Source organism: Salvelinus fontinalis, chromosome 32, assembly GCF_029448725.1.
Source record: "Salvelinus fontinalis isolate EN_2023a chromosome 32, ASM2944872v1, whole genome shotgun sequence".
NCBI lineage: Eukaryota > Metazoa > Chordata > Actinopteri > Salmoniformes > Salmonidae > Salvelinus > Salvelinus fontinalis.
Genome location: NC_074696.1, coordinates 38,845,951 through 38,872,076, shown reverse-complemented (window position 1 = coordinate 38,872,076; position 26,126 = coordinate 38,845,951). Strand labels below are relative to the sequence as shown.

The 26,126-nt window shown below is 42.5% G+C and overlaps 1 protein-coding gene and 1 pseudogene across 3 annotated transcripts; one reads left to right on the top strand and one right to left on the bottom strand.

Moving 5' to 3' along the window:
* Positions 1 to 10,098: 10,098 nt before the first annotated feature.
* On the bottom strand, positions 10,099 to 14,973 carry LOC129831296 (adaptin ear-binding coat-associated protein 1-like). 3 transcript variants are annotated; one of them, XM_055894555.1, is made up of 8 exons: positions 14,715 to 14,973; positions 13,754 to 13,849; positions 13,494 to 13,598; positions 13,177 to 13,258; positions 12,829 to 12,937; positions 12,506 to 12,653; positions 12,190 to 12,283; positions 10,099 to 11,434 (listed from the first exon to the last, which is right to left on the bottom strand). In XM_055894555.1, the coding sequence occupies exons 1-8, from the start codon at positions 14,788 to 14,790 to the stop codon at positions 11,380 to 11,382; spliced, it is 765 nt and encodes a 254-aa protein (XP_055750530.1). In that variant the 5' UTR covers positions 14,791 to 14,973; the 3' UTR covers positions 10,099 to 11,379. The 3 variants fall into 3 exon arrangements, with proteins under 3 accessions (XP_055750530.1, XP_055750531.1, XP_055750529.1); XM_055894556.1 differs by having other exon boundaries at positions 13,754 to 13,846; XM_055894554.1 differs by having other exon boundaries at positions 13,754 to 13,854; positions 14,715 to 14,971.
* Positions 14,974 to 15,818: 845 nt separating this feature from the next.
* On the top strand, positions 15,819 to 26,072 carry LOC129831295 (epsin-1-like; annotated as a pseudogene).
* The last annotated feature ends 54 nt before the right edge of the window (positions 26,073 to 26,126 follow it).

Sequence of the window (26,126 nt, the reverse complement as noted above, 5' to 3'; positions counted from 1 at the left end):
ACGGAAGGAGAGTTGTATGGCATTGAAGCTCGCCTGGAGGGTTGTTAACACAGTGTCAAAAGAAGGGCCAGAAGTATACAGAATAGTGTCGTCTGCGTAGAGGTGGATCAGAGAATCACCAGCAGCAAGAGCGACATCATTGATGTAAACAGAGAAGAGGGTCGGTCCAAGAATTGAACCCTGTGGCACCCCCATAGAGACTGCCAGAGGCCCGGACAACAGACCCTCCGATTTGACACACTGAACTCTATCAGAGAAGTAGTTGGTGAACCAGGCGAGTCAGGCCATGAATCAGGCCATCATGGTCGAATTGCTGCAAAGAAACCACTAGTAAAGGACACCAATAATAAGAAGAGACTTGCTTGGGCCAAGAAACACAAGCAATGGACATTTGACCGGTGAAAATGTGTCCTTTGGTCTGGAGTCTAAATTTGAGATTTTTGGTTCCAACCGCTGTGTCTTTGTGAGATGCGGTGTGGGTGAACGGATGATCTCTGCATGTGTATTTCCCACCGGAGGAGGTGTTATGGTGTGGGGGTGCTTTGCTGGTGACACTGCATGGCTACCACAGCATTCTGCAACGATACGCCATCCCATCTGGTTTGGGCTTAGTGGGACTATCATTTATTTTTCAACAGGACAATGACCCAACACACCTCCAGTGATGGAGTGCTGCATCAGATGACCTGGCCTCCACAATCCCCCGACCTCAACCCAATTGAGATGGTTTAGAATGAGTAGGACTACAGAGTCAAGGAAAAGCAGCCAACAAGTGCTCAGCGTATGTCGGAAATCCATCAAGGCTATTGGAAAAGCATTCCAGGTGAAGCTGGTTGAGAGAATGCCAAGAGTGTGCAAAGCTGTCATCAAGGCAACGGGTGGCAACTTTAAACAAATCAAAATATATTTTAAAACACTTTTTTGGTTACTACATCAAAACACTTTTTTGGTTACTACATAATTCCCTGAGTTCTTTCATAGTTTTTTATGTCTTCACTTTATTCTACAATGTAGAAAATAAAGAAAAACCTTGAAGTCAAAAAAACACCCTTCGTCGAACATTCTCACTAAATAATAAATCTAACTTTCAAATGTTTTTTTTACCCTCAAAGCTTAATTAACGTCAAATTTTTTCTACCATGCATCATCCATAAGATGCACAAAGACACACGACTCCTTTTGAAGGTTTTTATTGCCACTTTCACATGTCATGATGAGTAATGATGACCAAGGCAATAAATCATAAGTACACATCCAGTGACAGGAAAAGGGTGGGTATTTGAAGAATCTCAAATATAAAATATATTTTGATTTGTTCAACACTTTTTTTGGTTACTACATGATTCCCATATGTGTTATTTCATACAATATAGAAAAAAGTACAAATAAAGAAAAAACATTGAATGAGTAGGTGTTCTAAAAGTTTTGACTGGTAGTGTACATGGACAGTAAACACCATGCGCATATATCACACTAACTTCATGTACAATAAGTCTGTCAATAAAGTAGTTATTCTTTAGGACTATTGTAATAAGTCTTTGTGTACAACCCTACATGGGTCAATTCTGCCTGACTGTGTTTGGCTAGTCAATTTATTAGCTTGAATACATTTGCTCGTTTGACACTCGCAACTTCTTGGAAACGACAGCGAGGTCAGTGGCAAGATATCTACATGTACAGTATGTTGAACCCAGTCAAATCAAAACATTATGGAACTGTAACTCAACCAACACAAGGCAACTGGAAAACATGTGGTTGTGTCATTCATGTGGTTCATGTGGTTGTGTCACTCATTCAATGTTTTTTTTATTCATACCTAACACTTTACATTACAACCTGGTCTCAAATATGTAAATCCAGGACACTCAAATTAGTCTGATATGTTACATTTGGTATGGTTACCTAAGACGATATTTACCACTTTCTCCAATTAGAAAAAACAGTACAAGAATTCAACATCTATTGGGTTTGAGTCATCTTGACCCATAGACTACATTAGATCCCAAAGACCAACAGTCAGTCCTTACAAACCACTGATTCCATGTTGAGTCCTGGGTGATACAACCCCTGATCCCCTTGTAAAACACTGAGGTTGAAGCACCCAATGCAAGAAAGGTCACACTACAATGGGTTGTCCTTTGTGTCCTTTGTCCTTTGCGTAAATCAAAGCGTAAAAACTCTGGGTTTATGAGCAAAACCAGGGGCGGAAAATGGCGGCAGAAAAGGGGCACTAGCCAGTAGTAAATGTATATGGAGGGATAAAATACAGTTGTCATCTGCCAGGCTAACAACACCAGGTTATAACTCACTCGGCCAAAACTCGTTAATTATGGCTCGTTAACGGCTGGACAGTTTAATTGGGGTATTACACATGGGAAGGAGAGGGGCTGGGTTGGAGGGGGCTGAGAAGGATTGCTGCACAGCTCCAATAAATGACTACAACCGCGGCTCACTCCTGACATTTCACCTGATATGAGTCATTAACGGTGTGTGCTTGTAAAAGTATGCCAAAGTTTGTGTGTGTGAGAGAGAGGGAGAGTGAGGGCATGAAAGATCAAGAGAGATGCAAGAAAGTGCATTTTAGGTATGTGTAAAATGTATTTTCTCGTGGCCACAATATCAGAACATCCCATGCCAACTAAATTCAAACCGATCTGTCTCATATTTTGGCTTAGAGTTTCATAGAAATGTATTAAATGTTGACATACAATTTTACATAAGGTGCCAGTCTCTGATGGGTAAGTTAATATTAGCATCCAGTAGCTACAAGTCTGTTAATGGGCCTAGCGCACGACTAGTGCAGTCAGGCACTCTGCGGTCTGACACCTGAACCCCAGCACTGCCTTCGACCAGGCCTGTGTTTGTGAGGCAACTTTAAAAAATGATGGATGTAGGACATGAGAGCATTGGAATCAGAACTAGAATCTCATGTGCTTGTATACAAATGTCATAACTCTCAAATATACTTTGAATCACAAGGTAAAGAATAACATTACATAACCTAATAAAGTGACTTTTCAAAGATGCTATTCAGTCACGTCCTCCTGAAAAGGATACTTTTATAATATGAGTTGGATTGAAGTGTTTGAAAGATGTTTCAGATATATTTTCAGAATTAATGAGAGTCTATGGTAATACTGAAAACACCTAAATCAAATACCTAAAGCGAAATACAGCACATTTATCCAAAAATAGTTTTCCGGAATCGACAACCACCAAGTTGACGGAAACATCATGCTAAACTGTGTTTTGAGAGCAACATCCCTTCGTCTGCCACAACTATCCACTGCCACCAACCATTAATTTGAGCATTTTCTAATGTAGGATAATGAATGTCCCCTAGTTAGCATGCTTCAAATATCATGTCCAAATCATCTCTGAAAGAGATTGTGTAGTTCAAATGAAGTTTATTTTGGATGATTTGGGCATGAAATTTAAAGCATACCAACGGGGGACATTTACTTACATGGGTTTTGGTTAGAAAATGCTAATATTAGCAGTTGGTGGCAGTGGCTAGTTGAAAATAACCAAAGTGTGGATTGCAGTCTTTTCTTGTACATACAGTCAGTAGACTAAGGAAACAAATATGCTAATTTCCAACTTGGCTAAGTTATCCCTTGAATGTGAAAAATGTAAGGATATTTGACACTGAGCTTGGTCCAGACCCTCTTGGTATTTTCACAGTACGTCATCTTCAAAGCATTAACAGACTGATAGCGTTGCAAGTCCCGTTCCTCAGAACTATGTGTATGTGTATGAGCCACGTGTTGCCAATTGATCAGTTGAACGATATCCTGGGACGGATGGGGACAGATGGGGGAATAGAGAGAGATAGATGAGGCTCAGTGGAAGTCATTGAGACTGTACCTCCTCTCCTTTTTCCATCTCTCTCATGACTCTCACTATCCATCCATCTCCTTTCTTCGTTTTCTCTGTCAGCAATGCTAAAAGCGACCAGCCGCGGAGAGATCATGCACTGACCCCCTGTTCCTCGCCTCTCCCTCACTCTTCCTTCTCGTCTGTCTAGGTCATGTCACCAGCAACCAGTCATGGAGTCACACTAGCCCCCTCTCACCCCCACCTCTTTCTCTCTCCCCCTCTCTCTCCCCCACTCCTTCTCTTCATTGACTTCCAGCCTCTGCCTGGCTAGTTGTCACACTTATCAATCTGTCTGTCCACTGTGTTCTTCACGTGATGTTCCCTGTTCCCATGTCCCCCTGACCCTGTTGTGTCAACTTGGTATTTGTGACGAATGTGTCAGGTCTATTAAAAGGTCCAATGCAGCTATTTTATTTCATTATCAAATAATTATTGGGTTAATAAAATAAATATTTTTTATATACTTCTACTTATTCAGGGCAACCCAATTGAGACCAGTGTCTCATTTACAATGGTGCCTGACAAAATTACATCAACAAAATGATTAAGAAACTATCAGACAGCTATAAATACATCAGGTTATTACAACAAGTTATAATAATACATTGTAGGCTATACTCAGGCTATACTCGGCCTTGTCTCAGGATGGTAAGTTGGTGGTTGAAGATTCCCTCTAGTGGTGTGGGGGCTGTGCTTTGGCAAAGTGGGTGGGGTTATATCCTTCCTGTTTGGCCCTGTCCGGGGGTATCATCGGATGGGGCCACAGTGTCTCCTGACCCCTCCTGTCTCAGCCTCCAGTATTTATGCTGCAGTAGTTTATGTGTCGGGGGGCTAAGGTCAGTTTGTTATATCTGGAGTACTTCTCTTGTCTTATCCGGTGTCCTGTGTGAATTTAAGTATGCTCTCTCTAATTCTCTCTCTTTCTCTCATTCTTTCTCTCGGAGGACCTGAGTCCTAGGACCATGCCTTAGGACTACCTGGCATGATGACACCTTGCTATCCCCAGTTCACCTGGCCGTGCTGCTGCTCCAGTTTCAACTGTTCTGCCTGCGGCTATGGAACCCTTACCTGTTCACCGGACGTGCTACCTGTCCCAGACCTGCTGTTTTCAACTCTCTAGAGACCGTAGGAGCGGTAGAGATACTCTTAATGATCGGCTATGAAAAGCCAACTGACATTTACTCCTGAGGTGCTGACTTGCTGCACCCTCGACAACTACTGTGATTATTATTATTTGACCATGCTGGTCATTTATGAACATTTGAACATCTTGGCCATGTTCTGTTATAATCTCCACCCGGCACAGCCAGAAGAGGACTGGCCACCCCTCATAGCCTGGTTCCTTTCTAGGTTTCTTTCTAGGTTTTGGCCTTTCTAGGTAGTTTTTCCTAGCCACCGTGCTTCTTCACCTGCATTGCTTGCTGTTTGGGGTTTTAGGCTGGGTTTCTGTACAGCACTTTGAGATATCAGCTGATGTACGAAGGGCTATATAAATAAATTTGATTTGATTTGATTGAAACAATTGCACGCTTCAGTAAACGAATTTAACTCCAGAGTTTTAAACTGCTCTATCGGCAGCAGGGAATCCATTTTGCGCAGCAGGGAATCCGTGACAGCTTCCTGCTGTTCGTAGAGAGGTAAGATCGAAAAGATCATTAAAATAAGCCCATCTTAAATCTTAGCTTTTTAATTAGCTCATCTGTATACATTTCTTTAATATTAGATCTTATCAATCCAAACGCCCAGATATTTATAGGCGGGACCCCGTTCGATAAGAGAACCAAGCATCCAATGAGCGAATGTGTAGCCCATGTGAGATATTTTCCTGTGAATTAGAGAACAACATACTGTATATTTAGTTTTGCCTGCATTAAGTAAAAGTTTTAAATCAACAAGGGCTTTCTGTGAGGTAACAAAATCAGATTGCAGCTCTAACATACGTTGGTCAACAGTCGGTGCGATGGCATCTATTACTGTACACAGATTCATATTACAGGATTTAATACATAGACCAATATTATTTGTATAAAGAGTAAAGAGAACAGGTCCCAAAATCGACCCCTGCGGTACACCTTGCGTAATATCAAGGAAACTAGACTTATCACCACCTGAAAGCACACATTGTGTCCTGTTTGTCAAATAGTTCTCAAACCATTTGCAAGACTCCTTATCCAGGCCCATTTCAGACGGTTTTTGAATGAGTAGGGAATGGTCAACTGTGTCGAAGGCCTTGGAACGGTCTCTAAATAAGACAGCACAACGATTCTTATGATCTAGGTGATTTAACCCATCAGCTGAAACAAGCATAGTGGCTGAAACAGTGCTATGTCCAAGTCTGAAACCAGATTAGTGGAAATGTAGAAAAGATTGAGAAGTTAAAAAAGGTTCTTAGCTGGGAGTTGGTCCAAATCTTTCCAAATCTTAGGGATAAAACCTAGAATGCAATTTGTCAAGTTCAAAATACAGGTTAGAGGTTCAAAGACGAGTGGGGCAGAGAGCTGTAGTCAGGAGAGGTCAAGTGAATCATCTCCTGCATAAACATTACACCATAGAAATCAAATGGTTGAAATGAAAATGAAGTATGTGGGGGCGGCAGGTAGCCTAGTGGTTAGAGTGGAGGGGCGGCAGGTAGCCTAGTGGTTAGAGCGTTGGGCCAGTAACCAGCAGGTAGCCTAGTGGTTAGAGCGTTGGGCCAGTTGTCACGACTTCTACCGAAGATAGCCCCTCTCCCGATTCGGGCGGCGCTCGGCGCTCGGCGTCGCCGGTTTACTAGCCGCCACCGATCCCTTTTTCCTTTTCTGTTTTTTTTGTCTGTGTTCATTTTCACACCTGGTTTCAATTGCGTTTATTTCTGTGTGTATATAGGGTGCTTGTTTCCTGCCTTATTTCGTGCGGGATTAAGTTTGTGGGGGTTTTGCGCTCATTGATCGTTGATATTTCTTGTTCTCCTATTTACGCACGTGTAGTTTATTTTTCGGAACTGAGTTTGTTCCTCCGTGCGTTTGGCACGAGTTTCGGTTTTGTTTTCTCTAATCTGCTCTATGAACTGTGAGACCTTATATAGAGGGATCTGTGCCATTTTTGTATTGGTGGACTATATATATATTAAACACGCTTCTCAGTATCCCTGCTCTCCTGCGCCTGACTCCTACACCTCTCACCGAGACTCACCTTATCACACCAGTAACCAGCAGGTAGCCTAGTGGTTAGAGCGTTGGGCCAGTAACCGAAAGGTTGCTAGATTGAATCCCAGAGCTGACAAGGTAAAAATCTGTTGTTCTGCCCATGAACAAGGCAGTTAACCTACTGTTCCAAGGCTGTCATTGTAAATAAGAATTTGTTCTTAACTGACTTGCCTAGTCTGCCTCATTCTCTACAATCTGTTCTGATGTGACTAAAGGACTCCCTCTAGTGGAATGAGATACATTTTCATAGATTATCCTTTCAAACAGACGGCTAGCTGACGCAAAATGGTTATTAAAAGCACTACAAATTTCCGTTTTGTCTAGTATGGGACCAGAGGCTTTCAAAACCTGCTGGGCATTACGACATTACGACGGGGTGGAGTTTTGTTTGAACGATTTTACCACTTTCCAGAAGTTGCCTTGATTACCAGCAGGCTCCGATACACAATTCAAGAAATATGTTGATTTAGCTTTTCTTTGAGATGTCCATTTCTCAAATGTCTGAAGGACAAAAACATCTTCTTAGCAAAGAGCAATTTCTAAAGCAAGTATTTTGCTAGGACTGTCTGGGGGTGGTTTGAGTGTCGAACTGAAAATTAGCTGTTATTGGCATTGAGGTTTGGAACTCTGTTTCTTATTGGCCAAGTAACTAATTTACCGCATTGTGATGTCACCATGGAAGGCCAAAATTCCCTCACACTAAAAAAGTGTGTAAATATATGTACATAAAACCCCAAAAAGTCCCGTTGACTGCACTGGGCCTTTAATTTTTTAACCTTTCGTGCTTTAGATAATGTGAGGTAGTTCAACGTGGGAATCGGCATGGGCCTGTGTTAACATTCATGTCCGTGTACAGTATATAGGTGTGAGTAGATATATTGAGGCTGGGGTGGCAGGTTAAAAGCACAGTGGTGTAAATACTTTAAAGTACTACTTATGGAGTTTTTTTTTGTATCTGTACTTTACTATTATTTTTACTTCACTACATTCCTAAAGAAAAGAATGTACTTTTAACTCCATACATTTTCCCTGACACCCAAAAATACTTGTTACATTTTGAATGACTAGCAGGACAAGAAAATGGTCCAATTCACACACTTAACAAGAGAACATCCCTGGCCATCTCTACTACCTGATCTGGCAGACTGCCTAACCACAAATGCTTCGTTTGTAAATGATGTCTGAGTGTTGGAGTGTGCCCCTGGCCATCCGTAAATAAAATAAAAACAAGAAAATCGTGCAGTGTGGTTTGCTTAATATAAGGAATCTGAAAGGATTTATACTTGTACTTTTAGTTATGATAGTTAAGTACATTTTATCAATTACATTTACTTTTGTTACTTAAGTATATTTAAAACCAAATACTTTTACTCAAGTAGTATTTTACTGGGTGACTTTCACTTGAGTCATTTTCTATTAAACTTATCTTTACTTTTACTCAAGTATGACAATTGGGAGCAGAGCATGTACAAAGCAATTCAAAGTGGCTCTGTGGTGGTCAGCGTTGGGCTGTCCCCCTAGTGGTAAAGGTTGACAGCTACAACAACTATTTGACATACTTTTTCCCTGTCAGGGGATATAGGGATGTAAATGTAAAACTTGAAATATGAATATCCAAATTTTTGGAATGTATTTTGGGAAGCCATGTTTTCTAACACCTTTGACATACCGTACCAGTCAAAAGCTTGGACACACAGCTTGGTTTTTATTTATTTGTACTATTTTCTACATTGTAGAACAATAGTGAAGAACTCAAAACTATGAAATAACACATATGGAATCATGTAGTAACCAAAAAAGTGTTAAACAAATCAAAATATATTTTTGATTTTAGATTCTTCAAAGTAGCCAACCTTTGCCTTGATGGCTTTGCACACTCTTGGCATTCTCTCAACCAGCTTCACCTGGAATGATTTTCTTGAAGAGGTTCCCACATATGATGAACACTTGTTGGCTGCTTTTCATTCACTCTGTGGTCCAACTCATCCCAAACCATCTCAATTGGGTTGAGGTCAGGTGATTGTGGAGACCAGGCCATCTGGTGCAGCACTCCATCACTCTCCCTCTTTGTCAAATAGCACTTACACAGCCTGGAGGTGTTGGGTCATTGTCCTATTGAAAAACAATTGATAGTCCCATTAAGTGCAAATCAGATGGGATGGCATGTCGCTGCAGAATGCTGTGTTAGACATGCTTGTTAAGTGTGCCTTGAATTCTAAATAAATCACTGACAGTGTCACCAGCAAAGCACCCCCACACCTCCTCCTCCATGCTTCATGGTGGGAACCACACATGCGGAGACCATCCATTCACCTACTCTGCATCTCACAAAGACTTCGAGGTTGGAACCAAAAATCTCCAATTTGGACTCATCAGACCAAAGGACATATCCACCAGTATAATGTCCATTGCTTGTGTTTCTTGGCCCAAGCAAGTCTCTTCTTCTTATTGGTGTCCTTTAGTAGTGGTTTCTTCCTTCATGTCTTAAAGTAATGATGGACTGTCATTTCTCTTTGCATAGTTGAGCTGTTTTTGCCATAATATGGACTTGGTCTTTTACCAAATAGAGGTGATGTACAGAAGATAGCCCTAACTTATCACAACACAACTGACTGGCTCAAACGCATTTAGAAGGAAAGAAATTGCACAAATTAACAAGGCACACCTGTTGATTGAAATACATTCCAGGTGACTACCTCATGAAGCTGGTTGAGAGAATGCTAAGAGTGTGCAAAGCTGTCAAGGCAACGGGTGGCTACTTTAAACAAATCAACATATATTTTGATTAAATATATAAATTCTTCACATTTTTGGTTACTACATAATTCCCTGAGTTCTTTCATTGTTTTGATGTCTTCACTTTATTCTACAATGTAGAAAATAAAGAAAAACCTTGAAGTCAAAAAAAACACCCTTCGTTGAACATTCTCACTAAATAATAACTCGAACTTTCAAACATTTTTTACCCTCAAAGCTTAATGAAAGTCTATTTTTTTCTACCATGCATCATCCATAAATTGCACAAAGACACAGCACCTTTTGAAGGTTTTTATTGCCACTTTCGCATGTCATGATGAGTAATGATGACCAAGGTAATAAATCATAAGTACACATCCAGTGACAGAGCCATGTGAAACCATGTTCTGGGGAATGTAAACAAACACGATTGACATGAGGCAACTTTAGTCATTCACTCCCAACAGCATTCATCAATAAACAGCAGCACATCCTCTCCAACAATAGCTGGAGTTGTCATAGATTCATCAAAATTACACTGTTAGACAATCATCATATTTCACAGCCTGGTTGCCAGATTGGTTTCTGCATTGGCTATTGATAGAGGAGCAGGCAAACACAGATCTGGCATCCCAGGCTACTTATTTCATAAACAGACAAATTAAATATTGAATAGCACTTTTGCGCACATCATTCGTTTTATACCGATTTACTTGTCATTCTTTTCATTACAAATATGCATTTTAACCCATTTTTCATCCAATGTACACTACATCACAACTACCTACCTACAAATGGACTGTAGAGTGCTCTGTCAAGTCCTCCACAAAGTAAACACAGATACATGCTCTTCTCTCTTCAAAAAGGCCCAGTGTGTGAGGTGGTCAGTACAAAGGTAACAGGTACGTTCAACAATATGAGATCTACTCCGTTTCTCCCAAAAACCCACTATAGTTGATATGCAAGCATAAGGAATATGGGAGATTCCATCCAGCCAATGCACACACTAATCCAATGCTTTTAAATCCTTGAGGGGGGAGTGAACAAATGCACACTGAGGAGAATCGGAATTGAGCTACTGTCCTAGCAATTACAATTCATTACTACAAATCCTTTCCCCTATTATGACCAGAAGAAAACCATATGGGAAAGGATGTCTCCCTATGTGTTGTCCTCTATAAATCAAGCATGTCGTGACGATTAGGTAAACATTAACAAGAGGGCACTGTTTCTGGGTAAAAAGCAGTACTGTAATATTGCTGCTACTCTTGTGATAACAGGAAATTGAAGATCTTATCATCATAGCCCTTAGGCGGTATTGAAGACCTCCCATAAATCTCATATGACCAAACATTGAATATGTGCGATAGATTTGCATTATTATCCAAAATATAACTTCATTATTATTTTTTACTTTGGGAGGAGATTATAGCCCACATTCATGAATAGTTTTGATAAAGACATTCTAGAAGTACATGGTGTTCCTTGTCTCTTGGACAGTTTTCTGTTGTATTGTAGCGACAGAGGGAGGCGGTGCGTTCAGCGATGGAATCAAATAAAAAAATGCAGTGACGTGGACTCAAAACTGGCCCCAATTCAGAGTGTGCTGTTGTTGCGATGTTGGGGGGAGTGAACTGAAGATAAAGATACAATTTTTACAGGCTGATTGACTCATAGCAATACCGGTGTTACTGAATATCAAGCATGTACAGTACCAATCAAAAGTTTGGAAACACCTACTCATTTAAGGGTTTTTCTTTATTTGTACTATTTTCTACATTGTAGTATAATAGTGAAGACATCAAAACTATGAAATAACAGATATGGAATCATGTAGTAACCAAAAAATGTTAAATCAAAATATTTTAGATTCTTCAAAGTAGCCACCCTTTGCCTTGATGGCAGGCTTTGCTTATTTGAGCTGTTCTTGCCATAATATGGACTTGGTCTGTTATCAAATATGGCTATTTTCTTTATACCCCTCTACCTTGTCACAACACAACTGATTGGCTCAAACACATTAAGAAGGAAAGAAATTCCACAAATTAACAAGGCACACCTGTTAATTGAAATGCATTCCAGGTGACAGCCTCATGAAGCTGGTTGAGAGAATGCCAAGAGTATGCAAAGCTGTCATCAAGGCAAAGGCTGGCTACTTTGAAGAATCTCAAATACATTTTGATATATTTAACACTTTTTTGGATACTACATGATTCCATGTGTTATTTCATAGATTGTCTTTCCTATTATTCTACAATGTAGAAAACAGTAAAAATAAAGAAAACCCTGAAATAAGTAGGTGTGTCCAAACTTTTGACTGGTAGTATGTCATAGCATAACAAGAAAAAGGGCTAAAATAAGCTCATCACAGACAGTTGTAACAAGTTACCTTGCAGGAGTGGAGTCTCCCCAAAGATCAGTGCTGGGGTTGGATGATTGGACCACAGTGTTGGAGTTACTACTGTCCAGATCTAGCAAACAGCCTAGAGAGAGAAAAAGAGACCCTTTTGCGTGTTCAATGGCAACTGTTCATTTGTGATTGTTTATTTCAATTGCTTTGGCAATGTTAACATATGTTTCCCATGCCAATAAAGCCCCTTTGAATTGAGAGAGAAAGAAAAAACAATCAAAGCTACCAAATTAAAGCTTCATTTAGCTATAAAGAAACATTTTCAAGGCTTTATTGAGAGTTTTAACTGCTGTACCGATCTCTGGGCCTCCTGTTTGAGGCACTGTGTTGTGATTGGAGAAGGTAGAGGAAGGAGGAGTAGCCATCTTTCCTTTTGGTGGCGGCGGTAGGAGACCAGACCCACCTGCCCCCTGTGAGCGTGGCTTATCCCTTTTTTTGCCTTGCTGGTAAGAGAGAAAGGATGATAGAGAGAAATATTGAAATTGGAACGCTTAAGGAATATTGGTTGTTGGTGAAAAGTTAAATGGCCAATCACAAACAGACCCCAGGGTCACAGGCTATGATTTTGTTATACAATTTCTATGAGAATGATCTAGTTTAATTGTTCCAGGTCTTTACCCCAATATTAAGGGTGATGGTTTGTCCTTCTTTAAATCCCAAGTCCAGCTTTGGTCCCGAAGCTGCCCCCTGAGGGTTTTTGCTGATCTCATTCTCTTGTTTCACCCACCTGTGAGACACACACACAAAATCAACCTACTATGCACTGACACTGGAAAAAGCAATGTCACAGTTGTTTTGGAAACTGCAATATCTGGAACAAGCATACTCAATGACAGTTTTGGCTGGCAGCTTATGCTGCAGACAGACCACAGTAGGCATGTTTGTTATTAGTGGGAAATGGTGAAGCACCAGTGTTTGAGTGCCTTGACAGTCACAATGTCCCTGGAGTGACCTTCCATCACTTACTTAAAGTGGTCCTGCAAAGACACGTTGAAGTCAAAAGAGTCCCCTCTATCCCCGAATCCAACACCAATGAACGCACTGCGGCCTGAGAGAGTAGGTTGACATAGCTGTATGAGTGCATAGGCATGGAGCTGACAGTGTGTTGCGAATTGACATTTGAGGAGAGCTGACAAATTCAAATGCGATCCGAGACATGATGTTGACATAGACTGATGAAAGTACCATAACCTGCTAAAGGAAGCTGACATAAAACTATATGACCTGTGTAAAAGTCTGACAGCTATGAATGCACAGGGAGGGGCTTTCACTCATATACACACCATTGCCATCCTGTATTCGCAGGACAAAGTAGCGACTGGAGTCGCTTACGGTTTCAACTGCGATGCCGGGATACTCTGTGACAGGGGCTTGGGCGAACAGCTCCCCTGCAGGATGGGAGGAGAAAACATCATAATAATAAACCACACAGATAAGCTGTATGAAGTTCATTTTACTGGCTACATCGAAAGGGTGCCTGGTGAGCAATGCTGGGACAAAGGGGCAGCTGTGCAACACACACACAGTTTCATGACTCTCTCACCTGAGACCTTGTCTTCCAGTTTGATGTAGGCCACTTTGCCCTTCGCCGTGATCCGCATGCGCCCTGACCAATCAGGCACATCCAGCTTCCAGTCTGCTGCCCTACAGTTAATACCCAGGTCAGAGGTAGCCAATAACACAGCAAAACAGGAAGTACATCATAATGTCAGTAAACAGTGCCTATTTAAACTGTTCTCAGACAGCTTCTGTAACAAATAGTACTGTGTAATATGGAGATATTTCTGAATTGACCCAATTGTCTTGTTCTTATAACACCTGAAGGCTGAAGCAAGACTATTATGAAGATCACAAACCCCAATTAATAGCATATCAGATCATCTACGGTCTTAGAGAATCTCAATTAAAACCATTTAGCCTACAGTTAACTGGGCCACACACACACATATAGGCCAGATTGAAAACAGTAGTCTGCTGAAACTACTTTTTATCCTCCCTGGCAGCTGGCACTGCTTGTTTCAGCTGTCCTTAATAGACAATGGTTTCATTATTTGAGCAATTCTGAAATAAAATGTTACTATCATAATAAGACTGTTGTAGAATGATTGCTAGCCTTGGCCAAAGGATAGAGTTATTTATCACCTATATACATTCATATAAGATTTGCTGTCAATGCATTACACCAATACATTTCCTGTGTAAACTATGGTGATAAACAACACACGTAAATAGACATATCATGCCATTCACTGTCGATTCATCCGCACTCATAGTGCCAGCTTTGCGAGTGTAACATCAATATTGCCAATGGGGCAGAATAATGAATGACTCATAGGCCTACGCAAAACAAATATTAGACACACATCGACAGCGGTAAACATATTTTGAGCAAACAGACAGATAGGCGCACACACACACAATGCAGCACGATGACCACAGATAGAACCACCGGCACCGCGCGTTTAGTCCAACACCCCAAAAATGGGCCAACCCTTTGCATTTACCTGTATCCACGATTTGTAGCCCTCGGTGGTATGCGATAAACATTGATGTCGGGTTTAACGCACAGGATTGACTCATATTCGCCTTCGGTCGCCATTTATGTAAAAAAAAAATTGATGATGTGTGTCGAATTTATCGGTCCTTTCGGTTTTTGCGAGTGGCCTACACACTCACAAGCCACGAGACGGCGATGACGTGACGGGGATTCAAGAGCGGAGTTTGTGTTCCAGGATGCATTGACCCTGAGCACATCCCCCAATGTTATAAGGCAGCATTCCCCTTCCAATAATTAGTGGTGGAAAAAGTACCCAATTGTCATAATTGAGTAAAAGTAGACACCACAAGTAAAAGTCACCCTCTAAGTAAAATATACTTAAGTATCAAAAGCACATGTAGTTGCTAAAATATACTTAAGTATCAAAAGTTAAAGTATAAATCATTTCAAATTCCTTATAAACCAGATGGCACCATTTTCTTGTTTTTATTTTATTTACGGATAGCCAGGGGCACACCAACATTTAGACATAATTCACAAATGAAGCATGTGTGTTTAGTGAGTCCACAAGATTAGAAGCAGTAGTGATGACCAGGGATGTTCTGTTGATAAGTGCATGATTTTGACATTTTTCCTATCCAGCTAAGCATTCAAAATGTAACAAGTACTTTTTGGTGTCAAGGAAAATGTATGGAGTAAAAAGTACAATATTTTCTTAATTAAGGAATGTAGTGAAGTAAAAGTAGTCAAAAATATAAATTGTAAAGTAAAGTACAGATACCCCCAGAAAACTACTTAAGTACTACTTTAAAGTATTTTTTCTTAAGTTCTTTACACCACTGCCAATATGCATAGATGTGTAAGCACCCCTAGATGGCATTTGTAACCAAGGTAAACAGATGTTCATGTAAACATTTGAGACCCCAAAAATGCCGACCTTATGAGAAACAGGCAAGACTGCTCCCAATAATAATCCGTTAGTTTGTGGAAAAACAAAGAAACGAACAGAGTCGTTTGTTTCCCTCTCACTTATAAAGGCACTGTTACTACATTGTTTCATTTGATTGACTACAATGTAGCCAAACATCCTCGTGATTATTAAGTAGGGGGAGTGGTCTTTTAATCAGGTGCGGATTGCAGACGGAAGCGGAAATTGTAGTTTTTTTTTCTTCAGATCTATGAAAACATCTCGAAGGTTCGTATTCCTTTGAAATAGACGCAGGATCATATAACTAAATGTATGATCAATGGAAGTATGTATTTTAAAGGTGTCAGTTGTCGATATAAGTAGACCAAAGCTGTCATCAGGTGACTGTCGTTGACAGCTAACTGGTTCGCTTGCTAAAGCTTGCTCTAAAAACAACATTCGACAGCCATGAAGACGCACTGACGTTTTTTTTTTAGCTACGCCGGTCGCTGTCCATGGTGCTGAATCGTGATGCATTTTGTAGGTGGATGTATATAACGCAACTAGCGTTCGTGACAAGACGAAAATTGCCCAATAACATGCTAAATCGACAATAGCCTACTCAGGTGCATAGCTAATCGGTAACACTGCAGAGCCTGGATTTGTCGCCATAGCATTGGCATTGCAGAATGCTAGCTAGCTAGCCACAGAGCTAGCTTAGTTTATTGCAAACATGAATGGTGTTGATTTGGTCGCAATCATGACTAGGTCTAGTTTCTAGGCTGCTTTCGGCATTTTCTGTTTGGCATTTACATGATAAAAACACAAACAATTTGTTGCCCAATGGCATGCCAATGTGACGTAGCTTCTTCACTAGCCCTAGCTATGTCATTGCTTTGCTCCCTTTTAGAAGAATTGTTCCTGATCTGTGTGTGCTGGGACCCGATGTCGTCGTGGAGAGAGAGACTAAAAGAATGAGCATCCAGTGAACCAGTGAGACCAGATCGCAAGACAGTCTTTGAGATCCCCGCTATCCGTTTTATTTCAATAGGTAAGGAGATGTAGCTATCAGCAGCATGAGTTGGGCTAAGTGCCAAGCAGCTTCTCCTGTGTTGATACCTGCCATTCATTACGTGAGGCGAGACAGAAGCTTCATTAATACACTGCTCAATAAAATAAAGGGAACACTTAAACAACACAATGTAACTCCAAGTCAATCACACTTCTGTGAAATCAAACTGTCCACTTAGGAAGCAACACTGATTGACAATACATTTCACATGCTGTTGTGCAAATGGAATAGACAAAAGGTGGAAATTATAGGCAATTAGCCAGACACCCCCAATAAAGGAGTGATTCTGCAGGTGGTGACCACAGACAACTTCTCAGTTCCTATGCTTCCTGGCTGATGTTTTGGTCACTTTTGAATGCTGGCGGTGCTCTCACTCTAGTGGTAGCATGAGACGGAGTCTACAACCCACACAAGTGGCTCAGGTAGTGCAGTTCATCCAGGATAGCACATCAATGCGAACTGTGGCAAAAAGGTTTGCTGTGTCTGTCAGCGTAGTGTCCAGAGCATGCAGGCGCTACCAGGAGACAGGCCAGTACATCAGGAGATGTGGAGGAGGCCGTAGGAGGGCAACAACCCAGCAGCAGGACCGCTACCTCCGCCTTTGTGCAAGGAGGTGCACTGCCAGCGCCCTGCAAAATGACCTCCAGCAGGCCACAAATGTGCATGTGTCAGCATATGGTCTCACAAGGGGTCTGAGGATCTCATCTCGGTACCTAATGGCAGTCAGGCTACCTCTGGCGAGCACATGGAGGGCTGTGCGGCCCCACAAAGAAATGCCACCCCACACCATGACTGACCCATCGCCAAACCGGTCATGCTGGAGGATGTTGCAGGCAGCAGAACGTTCTCCACGGCGTCTCCAGACTCTGTCACGTCTGTCACATGTGCTCATGTGCTCGGTGTGAACCTGCTTTCATCTGTGAAGAGCACAGGGCGCCAGTGGCGAATTTGCCAATCTTGGTGTTCTCTGGCAAATGCCAAACGTCCTGCACTGTGTTGGGCTGTAAGCACAACCCCCAACTGTGGACGTCGGGCCCTCATACCACCCTCATTGAGTCTGTTTCTGACCGTTTGAGCAGACACATGCACATTTGTGGCCTGCTGGAGGTCATTTTGCAGGGCGCTGGCAGTGCACCTCCTTGCACAAAGGCGGAGGTAGCGGTCCTGCTGCTGGGTTGTTGCCCTCCTACGGCCTCCTCCACGTCTCCTGATGTACTGGCCTGTCTCCTGGTAGCGCCTGCATGCTCTGGACACTACGCTGACAGACACAGCAAACCTTTTTGCCACAGTTCGCATTGATGTGCCATCCTGGATGAACTGCACTACCTGAGCCACTTGTGTGGGTTGTAGACTCCGTCTCATGCTACCACTAGAGTGAGAGCACCGCCAGCATTCAAAAGTGACCAAAACATCAGCCAGGAAGCATAGGAACTGAGAAGTGGTCTGTGGTCACCACCTGCAGAACCACTCCTTTATTGGGGGTGTCTTGCTAATTGCCTATAATTTCCACCTTTTGTCTATTCCATTTGCACAACAGCATGTGAAATTTATTGTCAATCAGTGTTGCTTCCTAAGTGGACAGTTTGATTTCACAGAAGTGTGATTGACTTGGAGTTACATTGTGTTATTTAAGTGTTCCCTTTATTTTTTTGAGCAGTGTATATGGATGAAAGCTCTGTCTGCTTACGTTTACTATGCGTGCGTGTGTACATGCTCTTACTAGTCTTTATACTGACTAGGTCCTTGTGGTTTGAGACACCCCATTAGGCGTCATGACGTCCTCTATGCTACGCCGACAATTGAAGAACCTCGTTCAAAACTTCTCTGAGGCTGAGGTCAAGGTAAGGGAGATGATTTACTTTACCCCATCCCCCATCTTGTCTTTGACCCCTCTCCTTTCCCCTCTTTCCTTTTCCCTCCACTCTCACTTTTCCTTCTCTTCTGTCATCACTCACTCCTCCTGTTCTCTCCTTTCTTGCTCTCTGTCCTGCGTTCTCAGATTTTTCTCCTGATTTTTGCCTAATCTTCCTCGCACTCTCTGCCACGACATGCTTCCCTTCATCTTGACTATTCCTCTCTTTCTCCCCTCTTGATGTTGTACCCAGTGTGCGTCAATCTTACCTTGCAAGGGCCGGTGTGGGTTCATTCTTTTGTGCCAGCCAATTAGTAGTACACCTAATTCAACTGATCACAGTCTTGGATCAAGGCTTTCATTTAGTAGAATCAAGCTAGTACTGTTTGGCTGGAGCTAAAGCCTGCATCCACATTGGCCCTTGCAGAGTAAGATTGGCCACATATGCTGTTCAGTTGACACTGTCAGCATTCCAAAGTACCTTTGCAGCATCCTTCTAATATAAGACACACCCTCTGTAGCAGAGCATGAGTCAGTTCTCCATCTGTTACACCTATCTGTAACACCAGTGACTCTATCACCAGTATTTCCCCTACAATTATATACAGTAGTACAAGTTTGGTGCCAGAAGGCCTGGATGCCTTTGTTCTCCATCTGGACAATAATCTGTATTAACACTGCTGTATGTCTGTCAGGTGAGGGAGGCCACCTCCAACGACCCATGGGGCCCCTCTAGCTCGCAGATGGCCGACATCTCGGACCTCACCTACAATGTGGTGGCCTGCAATGAGATCATGACCATGCTGTGGAAACGCCTCAAAGACGACAAGAACTGGAGGCACATCTACAAGGTGAGGCCAAAGAGAAATAATCACGCATGTACAGTACCAGTCAAAAGTTTGGACACACCTACTCATTCAAGGCTTTTTCCTTATTTTTACTATTTTCTACATTGTAGAATAGTAATGAAGACATCAAAACTATGAAATAACACATATGGAATCATATTTAGTAACCAAAAAAGTGTTAAACAATTCCAAATATATTTTATATTTGAGATTCTTCAAAGTAGCCACCCTTTGCCTTGATGACAGCTTTGCACACTTGGCATTCTCTCTACCAGCTTCATCTGGAATGCTTTTCCAACAGTCTTGAAGGAGTTCCCACATGCTGAGCACTTGTTCCCTGCTTTTCGTTCACTCTGTGGTCCAACATCCCAAATCATCTCATTAGGTTGAGGTCGGGTGATTGTGGAGGCCAGGTCATATGACCCAGCACTCCATCACTCTCCTTCTTGGTAAAATAGCCCTTACACAGCCTGGAGGTGTGTTGGGTCATTGTCCTGTTGAAAAACTAATTATAGTCCCACTAAGCGCAAACCAGATGGGATGGCGTATCGCTGAAGAATGCTATGGTAGCCATGCTGGTTAAGTGTGCCTTAAATTCTAAATAAATCACAGACAGTGTCACCAGCAAAGCACCCCCACACCATCACACCTCGTCCTCCATGCTTCACGGTGGGAACCACACAAGTGGAGATCATCCGTTCTTGTACTCTGCGTTTCACAGAGACACGGCGGTTGGAACCACACATCTCAAATTTGGACTCATCAGACCAGGAACAGATTAACACCGGTCTAATGTCCATTGCTGGTGTTTCTTGGCCCAAGCAAGTCTCTTCTTATTGGTGGCCTTTAAATGTGGTTTCTTTGCAGCAATTGGACTATGAAGGCCTGATTCATGCAGTCTCCTCTAAACAGTCGATGTTGAGATGTGTCTGTTACTTGAACTCTGTGAAGCATTTATTTGGGCTGCAATCTGAGGTGCAGTTTACTCTAATGGACGTATCCTCCGCAGCAGAGGTAACTCTGAGTCTTCCTTTCCTTCCTTTTTATTTTTGTTTTTTCAAGTGCTTTGTAAAACTGTAGCCTATATATTTGATCTTCCTGTGAAAAGATGGTCTTCATATTATTTGACACTTTCTTCTTTGTTTTGTTTCTATTGCCACAAATCAGATACAAATACATGTCCTCCACAGGATTTGTATTGGCATGGGAAATATATACAGTTTGTGTGGTAATCTTTCTCAGTTTTTACAATCCGCTTGTAATTTCATAAAAACCCTCCCATCTTTGCCACACTATGGTGTCATCTTAACTTTTGATGTATTTATTGTTCTGTTGATGATCGCTCCATTCAGTGATTTAAGTCGCAGAGTGTTTTTAAGGAGCTGGGGACGCTCATCTGGATCCCCCATTTTGTTTTTCTCCCATCCCCTAACTGCAGTCATTGACTCTGCTGGAGAACCTGTTAAAGACGGGCTCAGACCGCGTTCTGAATACGATGCAGGACAACGTCTACATTGTGAAAGCGCTAACAGAGTTCCGTTTCCAGGACAAGGATGGGAAAGATCAGGTACTAAAGCTTGCTAAATGCATGTTTGTCCCACCAACTCCTCTGATATGCAGGTTCCATCTCCAATGTACTCTTTTTGAAGACTCCTCACTTGAGAAATTGACTGTGAGCTAATTTACTCATGAATAATTGTTATTAGCATAATTCCAGCATAACTCCAGTGAAAGTGCTTTGTAGAACAGGATAGGCTTAAACTGGTCCGGGAGACCAGTCCAATAAGTGAGTGAGGCTTGAGGTATCTGGCTCCACTAACATCTAAGCTAACACATTGCTTTCCCATGCATACACTGATCATTTGAGCTTCCCCTTACCAGTTCTGCACAGTTACATTTAGGGAGCACCATGCTTCAGAAAGAGAGCTGCCTAGCAGTACTCCTCATGCTATCCTTTACAGGGGGTGAACGTGAGGGAGAAGGCCAAGGTAGTACTGGTTCTTATGGAGGACGACGAGAAATTAAAGGAAGAGCGAGAGTTTGCACTCAAGACCAGAGACAAGATCTCAAAGAACGCTACTGGTGAGCGTTACAGAGCACACCAACATTTGAGATACTTCAATTGACCATTTCCCTTAAAACATTCTTGGAAAATCCCCACAGGACACAAAAGTGAATTGACCCCAACCCTGCTTTACCATAATAATGTATCTCGTTATGCTATATCTTATCGGGCTCTTTCTACAGCCTCCTCGGATGACCCCAAGGACCCCAAGGACCCCAACTACAAGCCAGTGTATGTCCCAGGAGCCACCGGGCTCCCCTCCCTAGCCAACATCCCGTCTGTGGCTGATCTCGCCGCCAGCTTTGAGGCCAAGAAGCAAGAAAAACTGAGACTAGAGGCCCAGAAAAAAGAGGAGGAACGAAGGGTAAGTATTACACCTTAATAGTCAGATTTCTCCCTTTATTTGGACTTTCAAAGGTAAATGATTGTACACTTAGGACATTTTGGATCATCTACCAATTAAATGTGCGTTTGGCATCATGATTGTCCAGTCTCTTATGTAATTGCAGTCAAAGATGACCAAGGAAGAGCTTGAATGGGAGGATGCCGCCAAAGCAGGCAAGCCTACGGTTGCTGACGCCTTTGGCGAGGCAGATGAGCCATCAGAGGAGGATGCATGGGGCGCAGCAGCCAAAGCACCCGCTCCTGATCCTTGGGGGGGTGCGCCCAAAGCTCCATCCGAGGATGCATGGGGTGGAACATCCAAAGCTCCATCCGAGGATGCATGGGGTGCACCATCTAATGCTACAACAGAAGAAGCAGATCCTTTTGCGGCGCCAGCCAGTGCCCCAACAGATGGTTCAGATCCTTTTGCGGCGCCAGCCAGTGCCCCAATAGATGGTTCAGATCCTTTTGCGGCGCCAGCCAGTGCCCCAATAGATGGTTCAGATCCTTTTGCGGGGCCAGCCAGTGCCCCAATAGATGGTTCAGATCCTTTTGCGGCGCCAGCCAGTGCCGCAATAGATGGTTCAGATCCTTTTGCGGCGCCAGCCAGTGCCCCAATAGATGGTTCAGATCCTTTTGCGGCTCCAAAAGATGGTTCCGATCCATTTTCGGCACCATCCAATACACCATCTAAAGTTGAAGCGGATCCGTTTGGGGCATCAAAAGATGATCAATTTTCAGCACCATCCAATACACCAAAAGGTGGTTCTGATCCATTTGGGGTACCAAAAGATGATCCATTTTTAGTATCATCCAATACACCAAAAGGTGGTTCTGATCTGTTTGGGGCATCAAAAGATGATCAATTTTCAGCACCATCCAATACACCAAAAGGTGGTTCAGATCCCTTTGGGGCACCAATAGACGATTCAGATCCCTTTGGGGGCCCATTGAATGACCCAACGAAGGGTGCTGATCCTTTTAGGGCACCATCCAGTCCAAAAACCGAGGCTTCAGACACGTGGGGTGCTCCATCCAATCCACTGTCTGAAAAGAAGGCTGATCCCTGGGGAGACGAGGGGACCACAGATCCATTTGGCGATGGCTCGAAGGCTGATGATGACGCATGGGGACCAACAGGTAAGTAGTGATAGTTATAATCTTGTGACACCATCACATGTGCTCTTAATTCAGATTTTTGTCTCAATCCTTAGGTTAAATACATGATAGAAAATGTGTATACGGTCATTTTAAGATGTAGAGCACAATTTCCATATAACAATTTTTCATTGGAGTTCCCCTTTAAATCGGTTTAACCCCACCCCCTTTACACCAGCATCGACTCCGCCCACCGCCAGTGACCCTTGGGGTGCACCTGCAGCTCCCACCGACACAGCATCCACAGACGACCCCTGGGGAGATGGAGGGGCTTCCACCACTACAGGCGCTATGAACTCTGACCCATGGGGAGCTCCAAGTAATGGCACAGGTAATACAGTACTGTAGTACATACAGTACTGTAGTATTGTATGCTTCCTCAAGGCTGTTGCCTCCAAGCTCTGAGGAAGGTGTCTGACACGCCACAATGTAAGCCTGTCTGTTTGTCCTGGCAATAAACCTTAAACACCCTTGCATGCAGACATCTGAGTGGCACCTTTTTCTTTTTCTGGGATAGTCGGCAATTGAAGTGCCCTGGGGTAAGATCTTTTCTTTGGATCCCGTTGTTGACCACCGTATTCCATCTTTCAGTCAAGCTGAGCTGAAGAGCGTCTGCGTACGCTAACAGATCCCAGTAATGTGTTTGTGTGTTAGCGCTCCGTCTGTCTTCCCTCTATGTCTGTGCCTCCACCACTGTACTTAACACGTCCTTGTCGTCATATATCTTCGTGATATACACTAATATTGCAATACCGGGATAATATTGTAATATTTCGCAGGCCTAATTTTCCTCTCTCTCTACAGACAGTGGAGCCACAGCGGACGAAGACAACAAATCGCCAGCTTCCTTCCATGGTGCCGGCGCTTTGCTCGTGGACGTGGGCTCAGTCCTTTCCCCCAAACCCAAACAACCCCCCCCCCCCCCCCCCCCCTCGCCAAGTAACAAAGTAAGGACGGGTAAACGAGAGACCAGACCCTGAGAGAGATAGACAGAGAGAACCAGAGGGTGAATATGAGAAGTATATTTATGTTCATTTAAAGCAGTGTTTGTGATTCAGTGTTTTTACTAGGCCTTCCTCCCACTATAGTGCATAACTGTTGTGTGGGTCAGCATCGGTAGTTGTAGATGCATAGATTTTAGAGATGTAACCTTTTCACTCCTCTCTCTGTTCTATACTCTCTCTTGGAATGCTCTGTACTGTATATCTGTTCCTCCCTCGCCCCATTTTCTTTTGCTTTTCCTAATTTCCTAGGCGTTTTACAAGGCCCAGGCATGGCTGGCCCTATGGGCAGAGTCACATCCATTGCTGGAATGTCTCGTACTACAATCTCCCCAAACTCCAGCCTTTTTGGTTCCACCCATATGTCCTACGGTGTTACCCGCCTTTGGGTCCCACGACCCCTTGCTGGGGCCTCCTTTATCCCAGCTAGCATCCCATTCCCTGGGAATGCCTCATCCTGGCCTGGCAATGCCTGCAATGGGACCTCAGATGGCATGCCCCTGTTTTGGAGCTGGGATGGTACAACCCAATCGTCTGGGTTGGGTTCCTCAGGCAGGACACTCTGCAGTGGAGCATCCACTCCTCAAATGGGAGGGTGGTCCCTTTGCAGTGACACATGGTTTTAGACACCAGAATGGGAGACGGAACAACAATCCTATACTTTTTTGAAAAGCTACAACCTGTCCAGCTCACCTTCCTCAACCCCAATATCTACAATGGTTAATATAATGTACACGTCCAATTTAAGTGTATGCAATAATATGTAAGAAATGAAACGAGACAAAATATAAGTATTTCAAAATAGTTTTTCCAAGAAAAACATTCCATTTTGGTTGATTCGATGTTCATTTCGGTTCTTTCAAGAGTGGGAAGCTGAGATGGGGCCCGTAGGAGTTAGTTCCATTTATTCCTTGTGTGATTTTGTTCTTTTTCAATTAGACTGGTTCTTATCACTGCTCACCTTCTCTATGCTTGACTCATAAGGCTCTGAGAAAGGTGGATGGAGGGTTAAGAAGACCTGATGAGTCATTACAGTAGTCTACAATGGAACATGTACACAAAAATAACAGGATGGCAGTAGAGCCGCTATCAGGAGGGTGTGTGTGTGTGTGTGTGTGTGTGTGTGTGTGTGAGAGAGCATGTTTTGTGTGAAGATGAGGTGAGATCCTTGAGCAAAAGTAACCATAACGCAATAGTAACTTATTTGTGATTTTTTTTTTAAAGTACAATTGTATCTATTTATTAATTTACTTATTAGCCTATTTACTGTATTTATTAATTAAATTATTTGTTTCTTGAACACTTGGCCTCCAACAGATACTTTCAAAACAAACTAGAGCCATATTCAAATTCATTCATCTCACATTACTGACAGCAAGCATCAAAGTTGTCATTGTCCTGTGGGTTTCTTGAGTTGAACATTGACTTTGGTTGGAAAAGGTCATATCCAATTGGATAGAAACCTAATCATCCACATTATCAGCCAATAACCAATAGTGGCTTTATTTCTCTTTTGTCATTTTATACACATAAGTCTACTTATTTACTTGTGTTTGGGAACAAACACATTGTATTCAAATGAAATCTGAATTTGTCATATCCTTTTTTTCTGTCCAGCGTATGTTGTTGAAAACTGTATCTCAGTCAGTTAAGTCTTGTCGTCAAATATTTGTATGACAAGACAACATCCCATGCATACGGTATTGTTATGTTTTCCTATCCAGTGAGTTTTCATTGTAAGGCCTCTGAATCCTACGGGATACTTGTCATTCTGTGTTTTGCATTTCCTCTCTGGCCTCAAACAAAACAGTTGAAATACAACAAGACAGTACACAATGTGAAGCGAAATGAAAAGTGGACTGGAAGTCACAAGATTGATTTATCTGAATCGTAGCGCAAAAGGATTAGTTTTGTTACGATAATACATGTTATCGTAGCTACTATTATAATTTAATTTGTATGATATACTTTTTATTTTTATGTCAAGGCTGTGGTGTAAACTGTGACAGTACACATTTGAGAAATAAAGTTATCCAAGCCTTGAGATCTCAGATCTGACTATGGTAGGGGGCAAATTCTCTCTTTTGTTGGCATTTCTTGTTTTAAGGTGTCTCCATCAATGCCTGTTATCT

Excerpts from the sequence above, each read along its gene's own strand:
- LOC129831296 (XM_055894554.1), bottom strand. The coding sequence starts at position 14,809 with ATGGCGACCGAAGGCGAATATGAGTCAATCCTGTGCGTTAAACCCGAC. Across the intron at positions 13,855-14,714 it reads GCTACAAATCGTGGATACAG|GGCAGCAGACTGGAAGCTGG; the intron begins GTAAATGCAAAG and ends TATTAACTGTAG. Across the intron at positions 13,599-13,753 it reads ACTGGAAGACAAGGTCTCAG|GGGAGCTGTTCGCCCAAGCC; the intron begins GTGAGAGAGTCA and ends CCCATCCTGCAG.